Source organism: Carassius auratus, chromosome 5 (assembly GCF_003368295.1).
Source record: "Carassius auratus strain Wakin chromosome 5, ASM336829v1, whole genome shotgun sequence".
Taxonomy (NCBI): domain Eukaryota; kingdom Metazoa; phylum Chordata; class Actinopteri; order Cypriniformes; family Cyprinidae; genus Carassius; species Carassius auratus.
In genome coordinates, this window is record NC_039247.1 from 4,163,167 (window position 1) to 4,190,207 (window position 27,041).

The 27,041-nt window shown below is 36.0% G+C and overlaps 3 protein-coding genes across 4 annotated transcripts in view; 1 reads left to right on the forward strand and 2 right to left on the reverse strand.

Moving 5' to 3' along the window:
- The first annotated feature begins 4,480 nt into the window (after positions 1-4,480).
- Positions 4,481-7,782, forward strand: LOC113071484 (heat shock protein 67B1). The gene is made up of 4 exons (XM_026244840.1): positions 4,481-5,056; positions 5,334-5,397; positions 5,632-5,752; positions 6,600-7,782. Exons 1-4 carry the CDS (start codon positions 4,672-4,674, stop codon positions 7,143-7,145), a joined length of 1,116 nt encoding a protein of 371 aa, XP_026100625.1. The 5' UTR covers positions 4,481-4,671; the 3' UTR covers positions 7,146-7,782.
- Positions 7,783-7,911: 129 nt separating this feature from the next.
- hspb8 (heat shock protein b8) lies at positions 7,912-16,378 on the reverse strand. The gene is made up of 3 exons (XM_026244845.1): positions 15,658-16,378; positions 13,745-13,808; positions 7,912-9,077 (listed from the first exon to the last, which is right to left on the reverse strand). The coding sequence occupies exons 1-3, from the start codon at positions 16,046-16,048 to the stop codon at positions 8,903-8,905; spliced, it is 630 nt and encodes a 209-aa protein (XP_026100630.1). The 5' UTR covers positions 16,049-16,378; the 3' UTR covers positions 7,912-8,902.
- A 1,027-nt stretch (positions 16,379-17,405) lies between these two features.
- srrm4 (serine/arginine repetitive matrix 4) overlaps positions 17,406-27,041 on the reverse strand; it is a 66,986-nt gene continuing 57,350 nt past the window's right edge. For both annotated transcript variants that reach the window (XM_026244863.1, XM_026244854.1), the window contains 6 exons: positions 23,855-23,993; positions 21,399-21,727; positions 20,687-20,872; positions 20,479-20,583; positions 20,225-20,353; positions 17,406-19,368 (listed from right to left, as the gene is read on the reverse strand). In XM_026244863.1, coding sequence (XP_026100648.1) covers positions 19,101-19,368; positions 20,225-20,353; positions 20,479-20,583; positions 20,687-20,872; positions 21,399-21,727; positions 23,855-23,993 — 1,156 coding nt within the window. In that variant the 3' untranslated portion in view covers positions 17,406-19,100. The remainder of the gene's footprint in view (positions 19,369-20,224; positions 20,354-20,478; positions 20,584-20,686; positions 20,873-21,398; positions 21,728-23,854; positions 23,994-27,041) is intronic.

The following is a 27,041-nucleotide window of genomic DNA, read 5'->3' on the forward strand; positions in this document are numbered from 1 at the left end:
GAGCCACATTTAAACACAGTTTAAAGAACTGTTACCTTAAAGAGCAAATCGACTTCACATTGACCATGCATGGTTACAAAAAAAATGACATATGTTCAACGGGACCATAATCAATGAGTTTTTTTATTTTTTTATTTTTTTTTTTTTACATTTATCTCACAACAAAAGTGCTGTTTTTCCCCCTAAATGTTATCACGATTGCAAATGTGATATTAATTTTATACAGCAGTTCAATAAACCAAGTTCATTTTAAGAGACTTACCTTTTAGACACAATGTTGTCTGTTTTTGTTCTACTTTGTCAACGAAAATGGTTCTCAACAAAGCCAGACCAAAACACGGTTGTTTTGTTACTGAACAAATCTACGTTTGAACTACCGTAATCAGGTGAATCAATAATTCAATTCAAATACAAATTCAATGACAAATACACTGATTTGCTGCCACTTACATTTCATTATATAGTCACATTTAAAGTTTTTCAATATTTTAAACATTTCATATTCCTGTAATCAACATTTTACAGTAAATGCATTCGTGCTGTCTTTGATCTTAATGCCACAGCAGCCTTTGTGCATCCTTTGTGGTGCAAAGATGGATTTTATTGATACTGATTTCATTTGAATTTTAATTTATTTATTAATTATTTCTTAATCTTTATTTATTTATCAAGGTTACGGTTACAATAAATAAATAAATAAAATAAATGAACAAGTAAATAAAATACTACAGGAAATCAATTTAAAGGGGGAAATATGGCATTTTAAGCAAAGTTAACTTCTGTCAGTATAATTTGTTAATAGTTTTCTATTGCATTAGCTGTATTTATTCTGTCAATTTAATGCTGTCACCCTAAATTACATCCTTATTGTTTTGTGCCAGATGAACACTTGTTGGACTGCAGAAATTGGCACCATCTCATAGCTGAACATAATGAAGAATTTTTGCAAAAGGGCAGCTTTACTGAATTATTTTTTATTATGAGTATCCTGCATAACTAAAGCAGCTTCCCTGACACAACACTATTAAAATAAAACTTTAAAAGTTCATGCTTACAACATAAAAAAAATATTACAATACTCTCTAGAATACATCAAAATACTGAGAAATAATCGTGCATATGTTCAGTTCATTGTTTCTGAGAAATAAGTACACAGGTGGCAAATAAATGCACACCACAAGAGCACAAAGGACATTTGTTAAGTCTGTCCTTGGAGAAGCCTCACGCTACTCTGTTTCAACGTAAAAGGAATGTGTACAACAACTGATTATGCAACTAGAATGTTAAACAGACCATCTGGGATTGTTTGAAAATGCATGGTAGAAATATCAGTACTTACTGTATAATCGCATAAAACCATTCCTTACATTACCATTGCCATGCTATCTAATAAGAGTTCTCTCCCCTGTCACTTTAAATACTGAAAACACACAAAAGCAACCTGCCCGTACATGCCTAAATATATAATGATAATAAATGCAAAGCTCACAGCTCATTTGACATTGTAAATTCCTATAATGCATTAGGCTCTCTGCAGATCAGCATGCGTTGTGTAACTCCTTAAGGCATGTAGTTATAGGAAGTGATGGCATTGCTCTGGCCCACTTCACAGGAGTAATTGTGTTTCAAATGACAGCCTCTGCCTCTCATTGATTATGTCTGTGTCGGTTATGTAAAGCCACTGGGAGAAGCACAGAGCCGTGCTGAAGTCTTCAGCAGAACTGGAGAGCATCTTTCACTGTTGAAACTAAAGCCTCTATGGAACAGTCTCTCTCGGCACAAGAGAAAAGAAGTGCAAAGTTGGAAAGGGTGATGCCCTTATCACAGCTGATGCTGTCAGTGTCATTAATTTGCTCTGTATCCTTGTCCATTAAGAGTAATTGGAGTACTTTATTTCAAGGATCAAGACAGATGTGTAGGGCCTGCGAAGGTGAGGAGAGCTTGGACAGTGTGTCATGGGAGAAAAAGTTCACACTAATCACATCAGTGTTAAAAAGTTTTAATGTTTTTTTTTTTTCACATTAAAACTTGTGGCTCAGAAAACATTCAAAAGTAGCATTCCCATTATATTGAGGGAGTGTTCAGATTTGACTTTTTTCCAACAACAGTAACATTAGCAAAACATTCTCAGAGCACAATTTTGTTAGCAGGGCTGAAAAAAGTAACTTAAATAATCAAGTTTTCAAGAGATAATTTTCTCCACAGTATGTCCATACTAAAAGCTAAAATACTACATGATGTGCACAATTACAGCCAATTTGATGTTTAAACCTAAAAAACCTAATGTATCATAATAGATACACAAGTTTAAGGTCTCTAAACTATCAACATGGTCAAAACTTTGCTTAAAAGCCTGATGTACAAAATCTACCGCATGCCTTTCTGACGTTTGGTCAATAGTTCATACTTTATTATCAAGTAAAAAGCCTTTTAGTATATTTATCAAAACAGGTTACAGTTCATGTGCCTTTTTAAACTAAAGAATAAAGATTTTTATACACTAAAGAATAATTGATCTATTGTAATATTTCAAGATGAGCACTTACTGGACTGAAGGAAATTGACTATCCATCCATATTATTTATTTCTTTATTTATTTTAGAAATCTGATCTGATGTGAGCCATAAAATGTTAAAATGTGACCATCAAACATTATACATCAGGCTTTTGATCTCTTAATCATCACAGTATCTTCATTCATTGTATAATCGTCACTGATTATACAATCACTAATCATTATTGAATGTACAGATCTTTGATCATAAAAAATCTACAGATCATAAAACTAAGTATTTAAATATAATCTTAAGACATTGTTGGCAGATATGGAGTGATAACTGATATGCATATGAATTTTGTAGTCTGCTATTCAGTTATAAAGATATTGATTTACATTACAAACTATTTTTCAAATGATATATACATATATACAGTCACACTACACAATTTACTATTATTTTTTCAGCTCGTTAGAATTAAGCTTCATTAAACTGATATTATTAATATGCTTGTGATGCCTTGCATAGACAGTATTACCTTGTCTGCTTGTTCCAGATTCTTTGGTTCCAGGTGAAGTGGCTCCAACACATCTTCAGCACAGCTCCATCTGAGTGAACTGTAGACTCTACGGCTCAGTGGTTCCTGTCTGTGGTGAAGTCTGTCCCAAAACATCTCACATTTATATGGTTTGTCAACCTTGCATGGTCCAGAATCTGAAGAGACATCGGTCTCAACTTCCATTTTCACTGTTTTGGGTTGAGAGAAGAACAATTATCAGCCCATTAAAATTAAAATAGTTCATGTACTGTACACTACCATTGAAAAAAACTAGGGTTTGTATTTGAAAGAAATTGGCATGGATGCTTAAAAAAAATTATATTTAACATAAATAGCCTTCTATTAATCAAAGACGAAGTTTCCAGAAAAACATTAAGCAGCTCAACTGTTCTCAACATTAAAAAAATTGTTAGAAATGTTTCTTGATCAGTACATGGATTTCTGAAGGATCATGTGACACTGAAGAATGAAGAAAATTCAGCTTTGCCATTACAGGAATAAATTACATTCAAAATAGAAACTAGTTATTTTAAATTGTAATAATATTTCACAATATTACACAAAGTTGCATTTAATCAAATAAATGCAGCGTTGGTGAACATAAGAGACTTCTTTCACAAACATTAATAAAATCTTACTAACCCCAAACTTTTGAAAGGCAGTTCAGCTATATTCATTTATATAAAAGCGGCAGAAGTCTTACAGTGCAAACTCAGCCTAATGTTGGCTGTTTGGTCTCCAGTGGTAACAAGCCAATTTAAAAACCGGTCTGAACCTGTCCTTTCCGCAGTATTTGAACCCATGCTGGATGGATTATTAGCACAGTTGTGCATCTCAGATATTGCTCAGGCCATACTGTATAGGTTTGGAATAACAAGCATCTGTATAATTGCACATAGTGAAATAATATTCTATTATATATATATTTAATCATATTGCACACCAGGCACAGACTCCCAATGTTCAGTATATTAAATAGAACCTGAACACAACAATAAAGTGTTGAGCAAATATAATTGTGCAGTCAGCTGTACGCCTCTATAGTCGGCGGCGCTGAAATTAATAAGGGTGAGTTTTCTGCACTGGGCCCATTAAAGAAAATCCCCTGTGCACTCTTTCATTAAGGTTCCTGGAAATAAAGTTAACATGCACTTAGACACCTTCACAACCTCTATGTAGACACCTCAACACTTAAATAGTTTCTATAACACCATTAACGATCAGTTCAATAAAAAGCACTTTGCCTGTCAAAGGCTAAGCAGGACGTTGCTTGTCCGTTCTCATCAAACAGCTATTTGTTGCTTCCATTTTAGATCTATAAATATCCTTAATTAGCATCTCCCATAGAGCCCCTCCACCCGTCCAGCAGCAGATTGAAATACCTAGCCATCACTTCATTCCTACATTCTCCTCTGGTCACATCATGGTAAGTGCTTAGTAAGTGCTAAAACACAAGGACGCTATATAAACAGCGTCTGCGATGTGTGCTGGTCACATTTGGGTTTGCCCTCATTGCACAGTGGTCTCATTTTTATATAGTTAGTACTTCTTTAGTCATACTGTTGCTGGATCTTCCAAGACTTTTTCTTCCTTACACTTTTTGATTTTCTCACTATGGCGGATGCTATCCAGTCGCCATCCAGGCCTCAATATTGTCATGATGTATCTTGGAATCCCCTGAGCTACAGATGGCCTAGTGTAATCTTTAATCAACATTATGGCCTGCCTCCGTTATTGCACCCTCAAGACCTCAGCTGGATGGAAGGCATCTTCAGAAGGCTGGGGACATCATCTTGGCCCGGGTACTTGCGCACACCCGTGTTCACTTCCTTTACTCAGGCCCCAGGACAGCCCATGTCTAAGCTGCAGAGGGAGATGAGTGGAGGGGTGTCAGAAGAGGTTGGTGAGATGTGCAAGTGGAAAATTAGCTTGGATGTCAATCACTTCGCTCCCTCGGAGATCACGGTCAAAATACAGGATGGATTTTTGGTAATTGCAGGTAAGGGTGATAAATAGTAACATTAAATAGCATGCAGCATAGCATAAAGATGACAGAAATACATACATATATATACGTGCATATAAAAGACTTGGCAAAATGCTGTTTACAATAGTTTTAGAAGAACAATGCAAGAATTTAATATCAGCTACCATATGACACATTATTTATTAATTTTTTGGGAAATTCCATTTAGAATAATTTACAAAATTCATAAAATGCTCTTCTGTGAGATAAAGTTATTCTTCTAAATTTTGTTAACATCTTTGATCTATAGGAAAGCATGAGGAAAGACAAGATGAGCACGGCTACATTGCTAGATGTTTCACAAGAAAATACACGTAAGTGTCAACAAGTTCATTCAGAAGTTTGGGGTGGGTGAGATTTTTGATGATGATCATCGAGGCTGTATTTATTTAATCAAAAATATGGTAAAAACAGTAATGTTGTGAAATATTATTAGAATTTAAAAACTTTAAAATGCAATTTATGCCTGTGATGGGAAAGCTGAATTTTCAGTGTCACATTATCCTTTCAATCATTCAAATATGCAGATTTTCTCACCATTTCCTTAGACTTCCAGGTGGTGTGGATGCTGAAAATCTCCAGTCGCGTCTGTCCGCAGATGGGATCCTTACAGTGGAGACACCATTACCCAGCATTCCCCTCCCTGCTGATGTCAATATCCCCATCCAGGTATTGATTAGCCAATCATACATTCTGAACAAATTCACTTGTTGAAGCTCAAAATTAGGCACTCATTTTTCTGTGTGGCATGCATTCAATTGTTTATGTAACCATTACATTTAAGTGCTGTTTTCTGCCATTCATGGTGAAATGGCAACATTATTGTCATTATTGAAAACTTTTCTAGGAAAATCCAAGGGTAAACATTACCAATCCATCCTCCGGTACGTAATTGGTTTTGTGTAAGAGCTAGACATTGCAGGCAGAGCATCTTTCTCCCAGGAGCTGTAATTTTAGCCGGTCTATTGGCAAAAAGCTGACAGCAATTTAAGTTTGCTGGAGAAACTAGGTTGTAATACAGACATGCGAGAGTAAAAGGATTCCTCAAAACCTATTATTTCAATTATTTTGTTGTATTATATTATTGCATGAGATGTGGCCATTCAAATGAATTTGCATCACTTTATAATGTAGATATTGTTTATCTGTTGCATGTCTTTTTTTTCACTTATGCCAGATTGTTAAGACATGCCGTCATTATAGGCTGCAAAAAAAAAAAAAAAAAAAAAAAAATATTAGACGTATATAATTCTATAATTTTGTAAATATCTAATGCTGAATTTGAAGTCAGTTTATAAATGAATCACCAAGTAATTCCAATTACCAGGCTCATAATTGTTGTAATAACTGACAAAGAGATCAAATTTAAGCTTATTTTCCCGCAGGGGATGTATGGCCTTTCATCACAACCCAGAAAATTAATAATTTTTGTGTACACTGACCCTGGCATTTTAGGGTCTTGATGTGGCATTTAAGCTCTTGACTACATTTAAAGACTGTTTCACGTTTGCCACAGGTGGAGGAAACTGTTGGAGGAAAACAAGAAGATGCTGATGAGCCTCAAGTTGAAGCAGAAGCTAAACCGGAATCATTTGAAGGAGAACCGCCTGAACCCTCAGTCTCATCTGAGCTTCCTGAGGGTGAACAGATCACCGAACAAGACCAGCAGACTGTACCAGATGTAGATCCTTCTAGTGAACCACAACCCCAGTCCATCTCAGAAGCTGCACCAGGTACCACTGAGTCTGAAAGCGAGCAGGTCGGTGAACCAGGAGAGGAGGACAAAGAAGGTGCATTTCAAGAGGCGGTTGAAGGCACCGAGCAAGATGGAGAGGAAGTCCGTGAGTCTGCAGACAAGCCTCAGGCTCCAGAGATTCCAGACACCATTACCTCCGAGCAAGGAGAGCAGGCAGAGGTCACGCAGCTTCCAGAACTGGAAGGTGAAGAAGGACATGCAGACCCTGCTGTGACAGAAGATGAGCAATCAACCTTCGGGCAAACCCAGGAGGTGTTCGAGCCTCAGCAGGTGCTTCAGAAGGAAATGGATGTAGGCAAAATGTAAGCTACAAGATAACGACATCCCAGCTCTTTCCTTAGCCTCTTAATTCCCATAAATATTTTCGAATTTACTGTAACAATGCATCTTCTTAGCACTAATAAAGACCTGAGCAAGAATGTGTGAAGCTTCTTGTTGTGCTTTAAAATAACAAGAGCAATTAATCAGAAAAAGCTGAGAAATGTTCCAGTTGAAGGTGACAGACGGAGATCTGTCAGTGTGGCACTATAGTTAACTTCTTGTCATGCTTGTAGATAATTTTATATGAATCTTTTATGCTGTGAATACATTGCATCCCTTGAGTTCTAGCAAATGTTGTGTAATTCTCATCATAACTCGGATGGTTATGATGCCAGCGCCTCTTGAGCATGGTTATGATCGTGATTCATTAACCTCAAAATTAGATAACTAGAGAACGCAAATCGATTTGACGAGAAAAATCCAATGGGCAAACACATCAGTTAATCAGCAATGGAGTACCGTTTTCTTCAATATTTTCTCGTCGAGGAGATTGAAAGCGAGCCAAAGCATTCAGAATAATCTCCACACTAATCTGTCACCCAATTACCACCAAACTGTGCAGAGACAACTCCCATGGAGTCACTCCTATAAGCACACAGCCAATCTGCCAGGCCAACTCCCAGATGTGATAGAGGACAGAGGATTGTGAAACAAATGAGAACATGATGCTTGATTTATTACTCGACAGCATCAGGTTATATAGGTGGCATAAGCAAACAGGTGTAAATTAAAGGAGAAATAACATGCTATATCGGCAATACAGTTCATTTATTAACTTTAGAGATTTGCAGAGAGGAGTAATAAATAAAAAGCGTTCTTTCGTAAAATTCCATTTATTATAAAAATTCATAGCTTACATCCCTACACAAAAAGAAAACACAAATATAAGAAGAAGAAAAAGAAGAGGAGACCATAAACAGCCTTTGAGAAAGAGCTCCAGCATTAAGGCCCAGTTCTCAGAGAAGACCCATTGTCCATTGTAACAAATATTCAGATGATTTAACAGCACTTCCGTTTGAATTCAGAGTGAAAACAAGTTTAGGTTTATATGAGGGACAGAAAGTCCAAAACGGACTCTACACAAGTATGTGAACATAAACTTTAGTTCAGCAAGCTTGGTTTCACAAATGAAAGGGTCTGAAAATAATTTATGTGGCAACACAAGCATGCATTGCATTACCAGTGTTGTCCTCTATTTGAACATGATGGAGCAAGAGTTTAAGAAGAATCTTAACTTAAGCTAGAAAGTTAGTTAAATGTATAGTTGAATTTAAAGTTCAGCGATTGTTTACTCACTCTTATGTTGTTCCAAATCTTTCTTCTACAGAACACAAGAAGACATTTAAAAAAAAAAGACAATTTATTTGAAGGGAACTCTATCGCCCCCTTGAGGTTTGAGACTTGCCATTACAATGTTTGCCCATGCTTTCCAATCAAGATACTTGTGTAGAGTATGATTATGACCACAGAAATTCGCCCTGGTCTCATTCCATTTCGTATCTTTCACTTGCCACTTGACTGGTAGCTCTATCACTTTCATTTTTCTTCATTGACATAGTAATTGAAAACTACTGGCATTTGATCCAAACTTGTACCATGTAGAGTGACATTTGATTTATAGAATACTCACTAGCAGATTAATGACTTTTGGTTTAAGTAAATTTATGAAACTGATTAAACTAGATTTTGGCATTGGCTTGGAATAAATAACATGGGTGTATAAGCCCATATTCACTCCCGGTTTAGGCTGAAGCCATGCTGGGATCCTGAGGTCTGGCCTCGGGTTCTTCCATGGGTTCTGCAGGCATTTCATTACTGTAAAGGTAATACGGAGGGGTCTGCCGAGCTTCAATGATGAGAACACCTTCCGGAGACAGAGAAGCGAACACAGTGATAGGGTCCACATCGGATGGGATTCTGTGAAAGATGAGAGATTTAATAAATGATGTCCATTTTTTCTGAACGCTTTTCACAGCAATGCCATAAAAGAACCAATTTGGGTTCCCCAAAGAACCTTTCAGTAAATAGTTCTTTAAAAAACTAGTTTTACTTAGGGTGAAGAACATTTTAATAATCGAAATAAAATTTTTGCACTATAAACAACCTTTGTGCATTGAAAAGATTACATGGATGTTAATGTTTCTTTATGGAACCATCAATGACAATACACATATATCTATTTGACACAGATGGAAACAGATTCTGATTTAGTCCTTTGTAAAATTTGGTTGTACATATCTGATAGCTATAATATCTAAATTAGGGCTGTAGCTATTGAATATTTTAGTAATCGAGTATTCTACCAAAAATTCCATCGATTAATTGGATAAAATGTGTTTTTGCTTAATTAAAGTGCAATATTTTAATTTTTTAAATGCATAGAATGCAATGCATACATCAAATTATTACCCAATGACAATAAAGTTGACATGAATTAAGTGGCGGGGTTGGCGCAGTGGATAAGACGCATGCCCTTGGTGTGAGAGGCCCGGATTCGAATCCACTGTGAGGCACCAATGTGTCCCCGAGCAAGACACTTAACCCCTAGTTGCTCCAGAGGCGTGTGACCTCTGACATATATAGCAATTGTAAGTCGCTTTGGATAAAAGCGTCAGCAAAGTAAATAAATGTAAATGTAAGTGCCATTCAGTTGGAGTTTCAAAATAAAGTATTTTCTTAGATGCACATAAAACATTAATTTAATTTATCTTTTAATTATTGAAAATTAAGCAAATGTAACTTTTTGGTAAACTAAGGGAATTTACTATTATAAATAAAACATGGAGGAAATGTTGTGTGATTAAACCTTAAAAAAATAAGGTTAGATATTTTTTAGTAGTAGGCTATGTACATTCTGCTGAATGATAGTAATACATATCTGTCAAATACTTTAAACTAAACCGGACTTCTATTTTGACGGGTTGACGTACCTTTACAGCTCTGTGTATGTGATGTGACGCTACTTTTACTCAAATCAAACGGACAAATGCTTATGAAGTGACTCTCAGAGCAGTTCTGGAGATGTTGTTCATGTGTTCTCGTCTTATTTAGTGAGACAGCAGACGCTGAAATCACCGCGAATGTCACGCGCACTTCAGTGTGTGTGATAAAGGAAGTCGCGCTTCTGCTCCATTCATTAACAGAGACACGCAGAACATGCAGGATTCATATTTACAGATATTAGTCCATATCATGATTTGATGTAAGTGCAATGACCTATTTTTGATTAATTCATTCAAAATTTCGCAATTTCCGTGCCATTCCGCGTTAAACTGTAAATTTTGTTTTTATGACTGGATTCCACGACTACCTCCGCATTTTTTGCATCGCGGAAATCATAGGGCCCTAGTTGTGGTATGCCAGCTTTATTTTGCAATGAACACACGCAACAACATTCTCTTTATGTTTGCCCGCGCCCTCAAATCAAAACACTGTTGACTCCTTGCAGTATGCGATTTCAGACGCAGCGCTTGTGTCTCCTGCCACTTTGTGGGTGACGTAAACGCGTTGTGTCACATTTAAAAAAATCATTGCGAAAGAACCTGACGTGAGATTTGAAATAAATTAAAAGAGGCTTCGAGGCAGAGGAATTTGCCTCGATAATTTTTTTTAATCGAATTACTCGAGGAATCGTTTTAGCCCTAATCTAAATAAATACCTTACTTTTCAACTTTTTTTGTCCAACAAAGTAAAACAAAGAGACAAAGCTTTGAATCAAATATTACAATAAGACGTTGACAAAGGTCAGTTTAATTTTAACAACTACACGGTATTGCCTGAACAAAACCCAGACTAATTGAGTTCAAACTCAAGTCTAAAGTTGATATTAACACAGAATTGTGAAAGTTTCTCAGACTATATCCTTGTGTACTCAGTATATTCTCATTTTGGTTTCATTTTCAACAAACTTAATTTTCTGTGTGGCAGCTTGTGGCTAGAAGATAATTCCCAGTGCATTTCGTGGTTTTCATTTAAATGTTCTGCCTGCCATCACTTGCAATGAGAGAAAGAGAGAGAAAGAGAGAGAAAGAGAGAGAGAGAAAGTGAGCGAGTCCTGCTCCAGGTGCTGAGCTCAGAAATAGAGTCTGTTGCCAATTATTACAAATCGCCTCCTGATGCAAAGTTTATCACCAGAAATTTCCATCTACACACTAGTCTAATCATCCAGCAGGCAGACTGACTGCAGCTATTTTAATGAGACGAGTTCTTACTGTCTGTTTGAATTGTGATGCCTTTAAGGCTGGATTACCATAAATTCATATCTGCTCTACAGAGAAAAGGTGGAACTTGTTTTGAACATGAATTGATGGTGATATCATACAAAGCCGCTTCCTACTGCAAAATTCTAGAGGTGAAGGAACTTTTAGGGATGTTTTAGAGATCTGAGAGGCAAATGCAGCAGTACTTAACAAAGTATATGAAATAAATAATTTCCACTGTCAGCAATTTATTACTAAATGGGCTACAAAAAGCATCATGCTAACCTTGCTTGTAATGCTTTGCACAGCCAGAAACTCCTCACATAATACAAAATGAACCCCTCGAGTGAGTCACATTCACCATTATTTATAGAGTTTGACTTATGATACAACAAAATTATTATAGAATTGACAAGATTCTAAACTAATGATGAGATGCTTTACTCTAATAATAAAAATATATATAGAGAACACACAAAAAGCTGATACTTTCCAATTAGATTGAATAGTTTTTTTAATCTTTTCAACAATGTAATATAAAATATGTTTATAATATATTATTATTGTCAAAATGTTTGCAAGGTTTTTTTCCCCAAAAAACAAAGAAACATCAACAAATACATGCCCACTGAATATAACATGCTGTTCAACAGTTTGAAACCTGTATGATTTCTTTAAAATATTTGTGAAAAGTATTTTATGAGCAACTGATTTAATGAAATACAGGAATATTGTGAAATATTATTACAATTAAAAATAACTTAAATAAATGATTCTAATAAAATAATATTTTTATGCTACTATATTTTTAAATGTCATTTATTCCATAAATTTTTCCTCCTCAGAATTCTTCAATTTCAACAAAACAACATTTATTTGAAATAAAAATGTTTTGTAAAATGATGTATTTGACTGAAACCTTTGATTAATTTAATTCTGGTGGTGGTTGAGGAAAGACCCCCCCCCCCCCCAACATGATTGTAAAGCTCTTTGGGTGTACAACAGTACACAATAAAGTGCTATATAAATCCACCATTCATTCATTCATTCATTCAATGCATCCTTACTGAATGAAAGTATTAAAAACTGACCCTCAATTTTCAAAAAGTACATCGTACAAAACTACATTTAATACTACCTCATTTCAGTCTAATGCTGTTTGGACAGAGGGTTCAGGACAGAGCTACTTTACTGTTTTGTTGTTGTGTTTTAATCTCTGTCAGAGTGAGAGGACTCAACAGAGACAGACAGAGAGACACTGACAGAGAGAGAGAGAGAGAGAGAGAGAGAGAGAGAGAGAGAGAGTCTCTGAGCTTTGCAAGTCATCATGTCCAAATAAGGCTGGAAGGTTCCACACTTGTTGCCAAGCTTCTGTGGAGTTTATATAAACCTTATCATGTAGCTGACTTTAGCGGTCTGATGCTATTCAATTAGCACAGCAATGCTACAGCCTTCCTGCGCTGTGCAGCTCGGCTACTGAAGGGCAAATGACAATACTGAAAGAAGAAAAGCTCAGTTGAATTGAGAATAGACAATTTTACCCAATATTTATGCGTGACCTATATCTTCCACAAGGGTATTGTGTTCTTAGCTAAGCTGTTAGAATCAGTTGTGAGTCTCTATCATTTCCCATCAAAAAAAGTTTGGGGTCAGTAAGATTGTTGGTTATTTTTATATGTTATGTCTTCTATGCACACCGACGAGTCTGCATTTATGTGATTTTAAAATAAAGCGAAAATAGTAATATTCTGAAGTATTATTATAACATATAATTCAAATATATGTTAAAGTGTTATTTATCCCTGTGATGCAAAGCTGAATGTTTTAGCATCATTACTCCAGTCTTCAATGCCACATGATGCTTGAGAAATCATTCTAATATGCTAATTTTCTTTACAAAAAACATTTTACCCTTATTATCAGTGTAGCTTAGTATTTTTCAAACTTTTGAATAGATAGTGTAATCTCTTGTGTTAAAATACTAAAATAATGCTGAATTCTTCAATAATTAATTTAGTTTTCTTTCTGAGAGGCTCTTTCTTCATCTCTGTCAGAGAAACAGCATGGTGACGAAAAAAAAAATCAAATCACTGTGTCGCTTAATTACTGCAGACATCAGAGCCACATGATATGTTTTCTGAGTCTAACAAGAGTTTTCTCTTTTCTATTTGATCTCTTGACTTTGATTCTTTTCCTCTGCCTCAACCATCCAATTTGACTCTGAAGAGCGAGAAGAAAGCTGAGAAGTTGGGGTGGGTGGAGGAGTGGGAATGCTTCGTGTTGCTTTAAAAACCCTGAGTGACATTCCTCGGGAAGTTGCTTTATCATTCTAGAAGGTTCCAAATCAGAAGCCCCAGAAACTTTTGATACAATCATCAGACTTACTGAATTTTCTTCGTGAAGTTTTTGGTAACAATTCCACCCTCGTCTTGCTTTTCCTCATGCTTCCCTGGTGAAAAGACATAAAGGCAGTTGTTAATGCAGAGATCGATGCCTTCTAGCGAGATGATCGATACGACCATACAACACTTATGACATTCTGCAGTTATCAGCTTTTAAATAAGAGGTGTAGAGAATTGCTTTTGAAAAAGATGTCGCTTTAAATACAACATCAATATATACGGGTATCTTGAAGTCAATTCAAGCACTGGTTGCTCACAAAAAGCTATAATGTTTGGCTTGACACTGACATTAAATTAGACCTGAACAGGTTTATAGTCTCAGACTTTCTTTCCATATAAGGCTTTTTGTTGAAGAGCCTTCACATTTTACAGTCATTGTAAAGGCAACAGTATATTTTGTGCTATTTCAAATCGAGAAGGCCTGTTTAAAAGCCTCTTGACCTCATTCTCTGCAGCTGTTTGTCACTAAATGCCAGCCATGCCATACTGCGTCTTTCTGTGGCTTACATATCTACAATTACTTACTCTTTAGGGAACACTATGAGCACAAACACATTTGACTGATTATTCTCCTGTCATTAGGCTCATAATCTGCAGCTGATATAATTCTTGCAAATAGTTTAAAATGTATATAAATGAAAGGATATTTTAAGAGCAGTTCATCCATAGAAATCAATATTTATATGGGAACTTATTTCTGTCACAGAATAAAAATATACTAATGCTAATTGTACTTTTTTCTTTCTTTAAATTGCGAGTTTATTTATCAAAATTGCAATTTATGTATTCATAATTGCGAATTCATGCAAAATCTGTAAAAAAAAATATTTAAAAAAAATATAAAAATTCAGAATTACTGGTTTATAACTTGCAATTACAATTTTGAGAATAAATTCTGAATTATGGGATATAAACTCAAAAGTTAGATAAAAGTTGCAAATTACCTTTTTTGTTTCCATACATTTCCATACTGACATATTGTGCACTATATAACAAAGATGTTCAGATGTGGCAGTGTCATTTGTTTGATAATGCCTTTCCTCAGGACAAAGTTAATGTTTTTCTGATTTTCAAGGTGTTCCAAAAATGATCACCAGAATCTGGGGACTGTGTAAAGGTCTTTGGTAAATCAGAGCATAGAGTAGTTCACTTTGATATCTCTGTGTGACACTTTTAAAATGAGGTTATGTGACGTTTCCACACTCCTCCCTCTGTGACTGAGTGACCCAGCTGGCATACCAGCACAGTGTTTCCAAAAAACCCAACCCGCCAGGCCTTTGCTCTGTCCTGAACTCTGAACTTCTGTCCTGCCGTCACGGTCAACAAATATAAAGTATTTCTGGAGCACACAGCAACTGTACTTTGCCCTTTTCACTTTATAAGTTTTACTAAAGGACTTTGGTCATTAAAGAGAGAGAAAAAAATGCAAAGGAAGTAGTGCAGTGTGGGACCTCTCTATCTGAGGTCTAATTCAGTGTGTTTATGTGAGTGATCCTCAAGGGATCTCAGCAGGTGGCTGATTACAAGAGATTTGCTGGTAATGTGCAAGTCATGCAAAAGGCCTTCCATTCTCAAACCACAGAGAGACAGCAGCAGAGGGGTATGAAATAATAATATGGGGCCCAAAGGGCATTATTGAAAATCTGGTGTCATTTTTTTCTTGTTAGGCTATATATATATATATATATATATATATATATATATATATATATATATATATATATATATATATATATATATATATCCATGTTGAAACTCGCTAGAACAACATGTAATTATATATATATAATTCCATGTTATTCGATAATTTATTAATATGGTCTATAATTTAATGTAATATAAATTGTGTTACCAACAATTACTCGTCCTTCTCAAAGTTCATATGTGTTTTCTCACCTGACACCTCTACAAAACCGTCTTTAGTTTTGACATTAAGCTCCTCAGGTTTGAAGCTGTGCACGTTCACGCACACTTTCCATGGTTCGTCTGGGTTGGTCGGGGGCGCGCTGGATCGGCGCGGGCTCTCGCTGTACCTGGAACTGAAGCCTTGCGGCGAGCCCATGCTCGTCCGCGGGAAGCCCGTGCGCAACGAGCCCGTCCACGGCGCGTCCATGCGGGCGCTCATTCGAGGCCGTGCCCAGCCGGGCCAGTCCATAGATAATTCGTCGTGAAAAGGTGGCATTCCAAAGTCGTCGTCCATAAATCGAGATGATAGCGACTGTTCCAGGAACGGATCCCGCGGAATCCTCTGTCGGTTGCCCATAGTGTAGTAATCCCCTTCTGCCATGGTGAAACTTGGTGGGAAAAAAATTAATTTAAGTAACTTTTCTTGTTTAAAATGTCGCGTTCCTGTCAGAAGTATGAAACTAAGTTATTAAAACAGCGCAAAACTATTTCCGTTTCAAAAACTTGCCGCAATTAAGTCTCCAGGCGCGTGATTACGCACCTAAGTTTACTCGTACCACTGTGCTCATGTAGGAGTTCTAGAAGTTTACTGACGATTTAAGTGCTCTTTCCATTGGTTTATATGTGATTTACCGGTCTACAAATTCCAGAAAGTGCTCGGCGACACACGACAGCTGACTGAAGACCCTCCCTATCCAAGTTTAGACCCCGGGCTGTGACTGGCTCAACCGGACAGCGACTGGTCCAATCTCACCCTCCCCCACATGACTCATTCACTTCATAATAGAAAACTACTCACTCCTCAAGGCCGAAGAGGAGTCACACACACATATGAAGAACACTAATAATGTTCTAAACACGAGATGTGACGAAACACAACAGAGGCACGCGGTTTCTGCATTTCCTTCTTTAGACGAGTCCTTGCATACGTCATGAAAGAGAAATTTGAAAGATGAGCAAGAAAAACATACACCCAGTTATATTTTAAGATGTCTCCTATCTGTTGAAAAGTGTACAGTGACTTATTTACAGTGTACTTATTTCCTATTTAATGCTGTTCAGTTGCTTTGTTACAATCTATATTATTAAAAGCACTAGGCCTATAAATAAAGCTGACTTGACTTGACCCAAAAATCCTCACATTAAATGTAATTTGATTTCGTTAGACAACAAAATATCCAGCCAATGAACTGACATTTTTTACAGCACTTTTCATACAGAAATGAATAATATGAATATTATAAAACCGAATCACACAAACACACACACCCACACACACACACAAAGACAATGAATAAAGCGAGTGCAATTTTAAATAAGCAAAAGAGTGGGTGAATTAATTAGATTAATAATTTATTTAGAACGCTTTGCAGATCATACCATATTCAGACCACAGAGAACTAGGCAGTAATTTACTTTAGCAAGGGATACATTGATATTCTTGTGCACATAGACAACATTGTATATACATTATAAAATAGGGGAAAATTGGGAATGTTCTTGACATAATCTTCCAGCCTGGTGCCCTGGATTGAGATTTTTACCTTTGCACTAAAACAAAGACACACTTGCTTTATATCTCTACCATTCATTCTGTGCAAAAATAAATTATTACAGGATATTGCAATATTTATTATTATTATTTTTTTATTTACAGAAACCAATGGCATACTGTAGAATGTTTTCACTTGGATTTTGTAAAATAGGTTGGATTCATGGCAACATTTCAGCATGTTGTCTTTTTTTTTTTAGAAGGAATGCAAATTATGTAAATTAGAAAGTCAGCCTTGTAAAGAGTCAATACCACTACTCCATCTCAATAAATAAAGCCCATGCCTAATATTGTCATACTAAACATTTGCATATTTACACAACAGATTTACATAATCATTTACTAAACTCATTTATGGTTGAGATTAGGTAAAACATTTGTGACACACATAAAGCCCCCCCCCCTCAACTTATCTGTACAAGTGTCAAATTCACAACAGTCAGACAGCTAATAATATACAGTGCATAGAGATCACCATGCCTTCGTTTAACAAGCATTCAAATAGACTTTATGACACAGAAACAAAGAAACTGCCATCATCTGTCGCGATGAAGGTGATGATTTTTACACGCCATTTCATCAAGCTGTATCGCACTCCAAATATATATCTTTGATCCTTTACAAAAAAATCCTTGATCTAGACACTCTGACTGATTTCTTATGACAACCATCTTCATTTCTCCAAGTCTGTAATAGTTTCTCTGCTGTTGCACTGATGTGCAACCAATAAATATGCTTTATAAAATATTCATATTTATAAATATCATCGTCATTTACAATATGTGAAGTGTGTGATTACATAATTCAAGAGATTTAAATAATAAATATCTGTACCTCACTATTTGCAGACCCAAAAGAAATGAGTTAAAAATACAAAAAACTAGGCATTAAATTATTAAATAATTTTACACAGCTCAAGGGTAATGCATTTAAAAATGACAAAAACAACAACAACAACAACAACAACAACAATAATAATAATAATAATTAAGTATAGCAGTGCTTTGAATCTTGGAAACATCACAACAGGGAAAATGTACCTTTTCTTTGTTCTCTCAGATGCATCCTTGAATCCAGTGGATACAAATATTTAAATGAATATGTACTTTAACATATTTGGTAACAGTACGGACAGCTGGACCCGCAAAATGGTTCCACACCTGTATCTTGATCGTCCACCACCATCATCATCATCTCCATCACGGGGCAATGACATTTGAATTGTTTTCCAGTTCAATAGAAGATAAATAAAGCTGGCATTTGGGCTGATGGGGTGTGCATTTGCCAGTGGGGCCGATTCGGATGGCACATTTTTCAAAAGTGAAGGTGTGTGCAACACAGAAGCGGCTGCTCTCAGTAAAAGCTGTTATGGAAGCAATAAATCTTTCTCCTCAAGCACTTTTGACATATCCTATAAAAAAGAAAACACTACAAAAATACAATAGATTCATACATGGGCTTTTACAGTTGAGCTTATGAGTGTCTCGTGAGTGACTCTGCACTTTTTATCTACTATGGTTGTTTTGATAAATGTCTAACAATATCCTCACACCTATGAGAAAAACAAGGTATAGCAGAACTCACTGATTGCAGCACACATATTGGAACCTCCGGTCCGGTCCTTCCTACTACAGCAGGCTTTGTGTTTGATAGACAAGTCTTCATTTGAGCAGGATGGATGAAAGCACACAGTTTAGTACACAACAATATGGAAAGCTTCAGTTTTATCTGACACTGAACAGATGATCCTGTCACTGGCTAGTGTTCCACATCTAAGCACAGCATGTTCTCAGTGTTGCTCCATTTCACTTCCAGTTACAGTAAGATGCGGTCCTGGGATTGCGCTGTAGCTCAGCATTCTGGCATCTGGTTCATCCGTAAATTAGCGACGGGCTCTGCTATAGCTCACCATTGAGTCATAGCTTCTGCTCCGACTGCGTCTGCATCTGCTATATTTCGAGTTCCACGATGAGCTGCGACTGTAGCTCCTGTATGAAGAATAAGTGTGACTGCGACTCCGGCTGCGACTCCGTGAACTACTGCGAGTTCGACTGCGACTGAGAGAAAACAGGCGCCAGGGCAGGAGGCTGGAGGATCGGCTGCTGACGGAGGGACTGGGACGGTGGTAGGGTATCGGCCTCTTTCTAGCACTGTGCAAGACAGGAAGGCATGTGGAAAGAGAACACAAAGAATGGCATATTAATAAATCATTTTAAATTGAAAAAAAAATAAAAATAAAAATAAAAAATAATAATAATAATAATAATAAAATAACAAAATTACTTGTCCATTTGTATAAACATACAGTACCACTCAAAAGTGTGGGGTCGGTAAGATAAAAAAAAAAGAAAGAATGTTTTTGAAAGCAATATCTTATGGCTGCATTTATTTGATCAATAATATATAATGATATAACGGTTCAAAAAAGTTTGGGGTTAAGAAGAAATTAATACATACAGTATATACAGCACAGCAAGGATGCATTATATTGATCAAAAGAGACAGTAAAGACAATTATGCAAAATATTTCAAATAAATGCTGTTCTTTTGTACGGAGCTGCACATGACCTTCAAGAAAATGTACTCGATGTACTAAAACATGCTCACGATTACTATTTTCTTCCCTCAATTTGCTAAATCGTGTGCAATATTTATTCATTTGTTCTCTCGATTTATAAATATTGTACATGATTTAGCAAATCGAGGGAATGAAATAGTAAATTGTGCGTACTATTTAGCCTACTTTTTTTCCTGCATGCCATGTGCAGGGCTCCGTACTTTTGAATCCTACTAAAAAACTTAGAGCTTATTTTAAAAACAAATCATTGTTTAAATCCATTCTTCAGCTTTCTACAGATTTGTCTCTACAATCAACGTAGAAAGGTGAAGAAAATCTATCTTGGTTTACTGATCTCCAAAGAAAGATCAGCAGAGCACTTCCCTTATGTGATTCATACAGTAGGTTGTTAGCTTGTGGTATAACACTGTAGTTCTGTAGGAACAGACCTTGTTATTCTACGGGCTTCAAGGTGACTGGGGGAATCTCTTCTTCTCTTTCTCATTGGGGAACAAGGTCTTCTCCTGCTGTGCTTTTTGCTCCTGCAGGAACTGCAGTCCCTTTTACGCTCTCGAAATCTTTTCATCCACACATAAGAGATGCCAGAATGTATGTGTTTAATAACAGATTTCATTAATGTTGCAGTCATTGTCAAACAATTATTTTAGATAAAATTACACATCTTGTTTCAGCTGAAATTCACCTGTCTGGTGTGCACCGTGAGTTATTTAGAGTGTGGTAACTGCTCACACTAGACAAACTGTCTCTTTGTGAATCCAGGGAGTAACTGGATGAACGGGAATGTGATCTGTAAATGAGCCGAGGGAGATGATACAAGTCAGATACAAAAATACAAGTTATAATCGTATAGAGTTGTGGTTTCTATAATAAATAGCAGCTACGTGACCCACCTTCTCCCTGAAGACAGGGATCGGCTTCTGGAATAGCGCCTCGAGTATCTGCTTTGGTATGATATGCTTCTGCTGCGGGACCTCATTCGATCCTGATATCTATGAGAAGACGGACTTCGATTCCTGTCAGTGATGAGACCCAGAGGCTGTGTCTTCTCCAAATCAGAATACCTGCCCGTTTTTTCACTGCAATGATAAGAGGGAAGTTATTTTAGACCTTTACTTTAATACTTCAAAATATAATAGGAGATCTGTATAGTTGCACAGAGAGACTGCATTCTGTACCTGGGTTAGTATTGTTAACTAAAACTAAATCTACAAATGTTAACTGAAATTAAATATAAAAAGGAAAATGATTTCAGCCAGTTGCCAAGTATAATAATAATAATAATAATAATAATAATAATAATAATAATAATAATAATAATAATAATAATAATAAAATCCATGTTTGGCTTGATTTTGTTTTATGTTATTAAGTTATTAAGTGACTCATCAGTGGTTAATCAGTTGTCAAGAGTGAAATGGAAGCTTAACCTACACCAAAAATTAAGATAATGTTAATGGACTTGTCATGGTCTAATGTAATGTTAAACTGTGATGTATTTGATGAATACCATATATTATTTTTACTTACACTTATTCTAACTGTAATATAATCAATTCAGACAAATGTAAATTTGATGTAAAGTACATTCAAAAAAAGCCTCACCTTTTGAGCTTGTTGAAGACAGAGTTGTGTAGGGTATTTTCTTTGACCACGGGTTTACTCAGAGAGTCATAGCTGGTTAGAGAATTGCCTGAATCTGAGGCATTGTCCCCATGGGCTAACCTAAGCTTCTCAGGAGGTGTCAGATCCTGACACAAGAACTTTCCTTTTCCAGTAACCTTTGATTTTGTGATGCCTGTTTTACTTGAAAGCGGAGAGGACGTGTCATTTCCTGAATCGTAATCTGCATGTCCTTTGCCCTTATTGGATATTGAGTCCTGGACAATCACCATTTTGTTTAAACCCTCAACCCCAGAACATGATGGTGAGACCTGCAAGCAGACAAAGCAAAGTTGTTGTTTTTCTAAAGAAAAACAAGGCCACATAAAAATATCTGCTACCTGCATGATGCAGTTTGAGTACTCTTTTAAAGGCAAAAATGTCCCTACAGAGCACAGAAAGGAAATTAATCAAGTATTTTGGGACAGAAACTAAAAGATTTAAAAAACGCCATGCAAATCTGTCACATGCAAGAAATTTGTAAAGGAGAAGAACAAAGCAAGAACTCTTACAAAAGAAACTAATGAAATAGAGTCTGAAGAGAGAAAATAAACGATGAACAAATGCTAATGAAAGAGGCAAATTAAAAAAAACATCCAGATCAAAAAAAAAGAGAAAAAAAGAACCTTCATGAATAAACTGCCAGCTACTTTTATGTTTGAAGAAAGAGAGAGTAAAAGGAAATAGAAATCCCCAATTTGAAAGTATTTTTCCTTTAAAGAACACTGAACAGACATCACAGAATGGGCTTAAGTAAAACAAATATTATAATTAATATGAAAAGGGTTGCAGACAAAAGAAATATCTCCATCACTCTAACTAGGTAAATCCTTGAGAAAAATAAAAAGAACATGTTTCTGCCTTAGTCCCCTGTCGGAAGAGATTTTACAGTCCACCAGCGGCCTACAGTAAGTCCCTGAATCTGCGGATAGCATCGACTTACCAATCAAGACTTCCTCCTTAAGTAGGTAAGGTGTAAGAAAAAAGGAAGAGCGGGTGACATAAGTGCATCATTAGAGTTGTAAAGTGCAAGAAAAAGACAATAACCCTCTCTTCTTTAAATCCAACTCCACTCTGCCACATAGCGGCAAGAGTCTTTTTCGTTACCTTTATTGTGCACCTGTAGGTCTTAAATTAGTTATTTTATATTGTGGGACTGATGGAATAAATTTAAATAGACTCTATACCCTTCATGGAAAATGGAAAGAAGCAGCTAAACTTCAGTAAAATTCTAGTTTGCTACAGTTGCACGAAAACCAATCAAACTGGCTCACAACTGTTGGAGAGCCCGGTGGTTATTTGTAATGATCTCGCTGTGAAGTGAGACAAAAACAATTATGGGCAGGTTATGTACAGATTTTATTCTCTAGGGCATCAGCTTTTTGCAGGCTTCAGTATATGAAACAAACCACAACAGAGCAAAACATGCTTTACTTAAACAGAAAGAGGCCATTGCTAACCAACCGTGCAATAAAATGTATCTAAAAGAAAAAACAAATAATATTTTTTTTTTTATTCAAAAGAAAGACAAAAAAAACAACAACAACCACCAAGAGAGAGAGACATCTATAGCATCTATAGTTTTAGAACTTTCCGAAATCAAATAAAAAATGTGTGGAAAGAATATTTTCTTCACACACTAGACAATCTTTAAATATGCTAAAAATATTAGCAATGATTACAAGACTAAAGAATGTAATTAGTGTAACTTTAATGATTATGTCAGGAAAAGTGATTTATCTGCCATGCATTCAAATGATCACCAAAGGCTTCAAATCCATTATACAAAAGTCTATTTAAAACTTTCTGAAAGTAATGTTCAAAAATCCATGATGCAGCATATAGGTTTATGTTAATTATTAACATTAAATTATTAAATTATGATATTATATGACTACTCTTTAGGACCACGTTCTTAAGTGATGGTGAACTTTTATATATTGAATGATGTGTGCTATTTCTGGTTGGAGTGGATGTATTTAGAGTGTGGCAGTAGGTTACATGTCACTTTTAACAAGTGTAATTACTGAGAGCGGAAAACACTCCAAAAGCACTCTCATTAAAAAGTTAATTAACTTAAATTTAAATTGTGTGTCAAGCATGTGTGCAATATGTAAATCTCATGATGGTTAAAAATTCCAACCACAAAAATAACCTCACTCAAAGGCAGTACTACAATGGTGATTATTGATCCCATTAAAAATGAAATGGCAATTTAATATTATCCAGTTTTTATATTAGCTACTTTTAAATGCATTAGTTAACAGACAAGCAAAAACAACATAGCTTTTGGTCTCGACGCCTATTAAGCAAAAAGAAGTGATTGGTTTCACAAGGGCCTTAAAATGACCAAGAGTTTGGCACTGTAAGCACATCAAGTAGCCATAAGAAACACTTACGGTGCTTTCAGAAAAGTGGCAGCAGCACTTAGGGGAGATTTTACTGGTCAGCTTGATTGCCGACCTGCATGCATTGACTCCATGGACAGCTGATGAATGGCCACTGTCTTGGAAACCAGATTTTTCACAATCTTCAGATCTACATAATTAAAAAAGCACATAAAATCATTGTTAACACTCCTTCAGGAGGAATTAAAATATTCATATTCACATTATATATACACTCACTGGCCACTTTATTAGGTACACCTTGCTAGTACTGGGTTGGACTCCCTTTTGCCTTCAGAACTGCCTTAATTCTTCGTGGCATAGACTCAACAAGGATTTGGAAACTTCCCTTATGAAACAAAAATATATTGCAGTATATTTTAAAATATCATGTTATATATTAGGCATATATTCTTATATATATTCCCCAGAGATTTTGGTCCATATTGACATGATAGCATCACGCAGTTGCTACAGATTTGTCGGCTGCACATCCCTAATGCGAATCTCCCATTCCACCACAACCCAAAGGTGCTCTATTGGATTGAGATCTGGTGACTGTGGAGGCCATTCACGTAAAGTCAGAGACAATTTATAAGAGACATGCCACTTCCTCAATCCTAAATACAAATATATAAGAAAAACCCATAACGGCAAAGATGGCGGTTGTATGCACATGTCCCGCCCCTCCCGCTGGAAAGCCAATCATCTGCTTTTAACAGTCAAGCCGGGCAACATTTAAGCATATCGTCTGGTTCCACTGACGCATGCGCAAAGTTGAGGTTTTGCGACAGCGGAGACGATTTGCGACAGCGAGTTGTGGTGTGTGCAAGATCAGATGGAATCCACATAGAAGAGTAAAAAAATAATAATAATTCAAAATATTGTACTGTACACTGATAAAACAAATGACATTGAGCATTTGTTTAAGTGCTTGGCACAACACCAGCATTCTGGACAGAGACATAAATGAAGTTAGTGTCGTGAACCCTTGCACATGCGTAGTCAAAAAAAAGCTTTTCCACAGCTGGATTTGTAATTCAAGAATGGAGAATGCAACTTAAAGCTGGGACTGTGGACGATATCCTTTTTCTGCACATTAACCTTAAGGGAAATTAAAGGCATAGTTTGTGAACGACAGGCTCAGGTTATATATATATATATAAATATATATATATATATATATATATAAATATATATATATATATATATATATATATATATATATATATATATATATATATATATATATATATATATATATATATATATATATATATATATATATATATAATTTTTTCTATTCACATGTAGTTATCAGGCTCCATAGTCTATTTAGCTGCCGATGGTAGGCTACTTGAATGGCGCAAAAACAAAGCACACTTTCGTTTCATTAGCACATTAATGACACTGTTGTGATGTTGAAAGAGGTGCAAGATAAAAAAAATAAAGCACTTTAATTGGAATGATTTCAGAGTGTGCGATTTATCGAGGGCGCGGATCGGGTAACGGGCCAAATATTAACGGGTCTAGGCAGGTGCGGATTTAATTTTTATATTATCACAGGTGACAGGTCAGATCTGGTGCTGAACTTTGTGGGTACAGGCGGGCACGGGTGTCCAAAAATGGACCCGTGCAGGACTGGCACCAACAACCATTCCACGTTCAAAGACACTTAAATCCCCTTTCTTCCCATTCTCGGTTGGAACTTCAGCAAGTTGTCTTCACCACATCTACATGCCTAAATGCATTGAGTTGCTGCCATGTGATTGGCTGATTAGCAATTTGTGTTACCAAGCAATTAAACAGGTGTACCTGATATGACAGCATGTGAGTGTACATAGCACTGTAAGAAGAACCATTTTAATTTATCAAGATAATGCTCACAGCACCTTTACTTTACAACAGTAGCAAAAAAAAAAAAAACAAACAAAAAAAAAAAATTCATAATGTAGAACAGTAAATGTATAATAGGTATAGTAGTTAAGGTATAATAGTCAATTTTCCATTTCTAGATTTATAGGCAGTGAGGAGGAAAGGTTAATCTTCCACAAGTTAACATATGGAAAATGATACTGTCACTGGGAGAAGCATCAAGGAAAGTGGCAAAAAGTGTAAAATGAAGAACTTTGTCAAAATAAATTATTAAACAAAAGCTTTTGCATCTACTGATATTATATTTCTTCTGAAATAGTAATTGAAGAGATCCAGCTAATTTCCATTTACTTAAACAACTGGGAACATGCAGACTTTTATTTCATTGTCTTCCATGATCGTCTAATTACTCTGATCTGCACAGGCTTGAGTTGGAATAAAATGGTTTCCTATGAAAGGACATGACAATTATATCAGCTCAGGACATGGATGATCAGTAATGGGTCTTTGTGAAGTGAATGAGGATTCACTGGAATTGGAACTGATGGCCATTGTTCCTGTTGTATGGCATGAGTGAGTGGGCTGTCTGTGCCTTTTCAACTCAAGAAACCATGTAAAGCTTCACTGTGCTCTCTTTCTATAATGATTTCGTCCTTTGAATATCCCTGTAAAATTCCAAATAAAGGAGAGATCAGTTAGGGATTTAAAAGCAATCATCTCCAGCTTAAGATTATTCAATTTGAGTTTTTCTACTTTCCCGAAAAAGGCAGAAATTGTAAGCTGAATGAATGAGAGCAGCTTTTTCATGAAAGACTGATGAAGTAATCAGAGTGGTGACACCTGGGAGAGCATTTGGAGCTAATTTAATACATGAAAAACTGTGTCTGTGATTACTCTGAGGCATTAATCTAATTCAAAATGTATTTTTAAAAAATACTAATTTGAACCAGTACAAAATGGTCTTATTTTACATCTCATTAACTATACTCATTTGTGCAATAAGGAAGCATGCACTCCAATGTCCTAACTTGTTTAAGCATTTGTCATAATCTCTGTACATGGTCAATCAGCAGGATTGACATTGATACGCTCTGCAGGCAATCTTCACTGATTCTTACTATCAAAGAAAACCTGAAACTTTATTTCATCGCTATTCCTTACAGTGCTACACCTCTACAGTACATCAACCTCATCACCCTACAACCTACTCCAAAGAGATGAAACTGGGGCAAGATCTCAAATATAATTCCCTTTCCCATTTCCATTGATCTACACACCAAATGTTGGACATCAGATGTGAGAGGCAGATAAAAGAGTTTCCTCT

Bases quoted from the DNA above. Each gene is read 5' to 3' on its own strand.
- LOC113071484 (XM_026244840.1), top strand. From the start codon at position 4,672: ATGGCGGATGCTATCCAGTCGCCATCCAGGCCTCAATATTGTCATGAT. The intron at 5,057-5,333 runs GTAAGGGTGATA...TTTGATCTATAG, and splicing joins TGGATTTTTGGTAATTGCAG to GAAAGCATGAGGAAAGACAA. The intron at 5,753-6,599 runs GTATTGATTAGC...CGTTTGCCACAG, and splicing joins ATGTCAATATCCCCATCCAG to GTGGAGGAAACTGTTGGAGG.
- hspb8 (XM_026244845.1), bottom strand. From the start codon at position 16,048: ATGGCAGAAGGGGATTACTACACTATGGGCAACCGACAGAGGATTCCG. The intron at 13,809-15,657 runs GTGAGAAAACAC...TCTTTTCACCAG, and splicing joins CGGTTTTGTAGAGGTGTCAG to GGAAGCATGAGGAAAAGCAA. The intron at 9,078-13,744 runs GTAAGTCTGATG...CATCTTTCACAG, and splicing joins AACTTCACGAAGAAAATTCA to AATCCCATCCGATGTGGACC.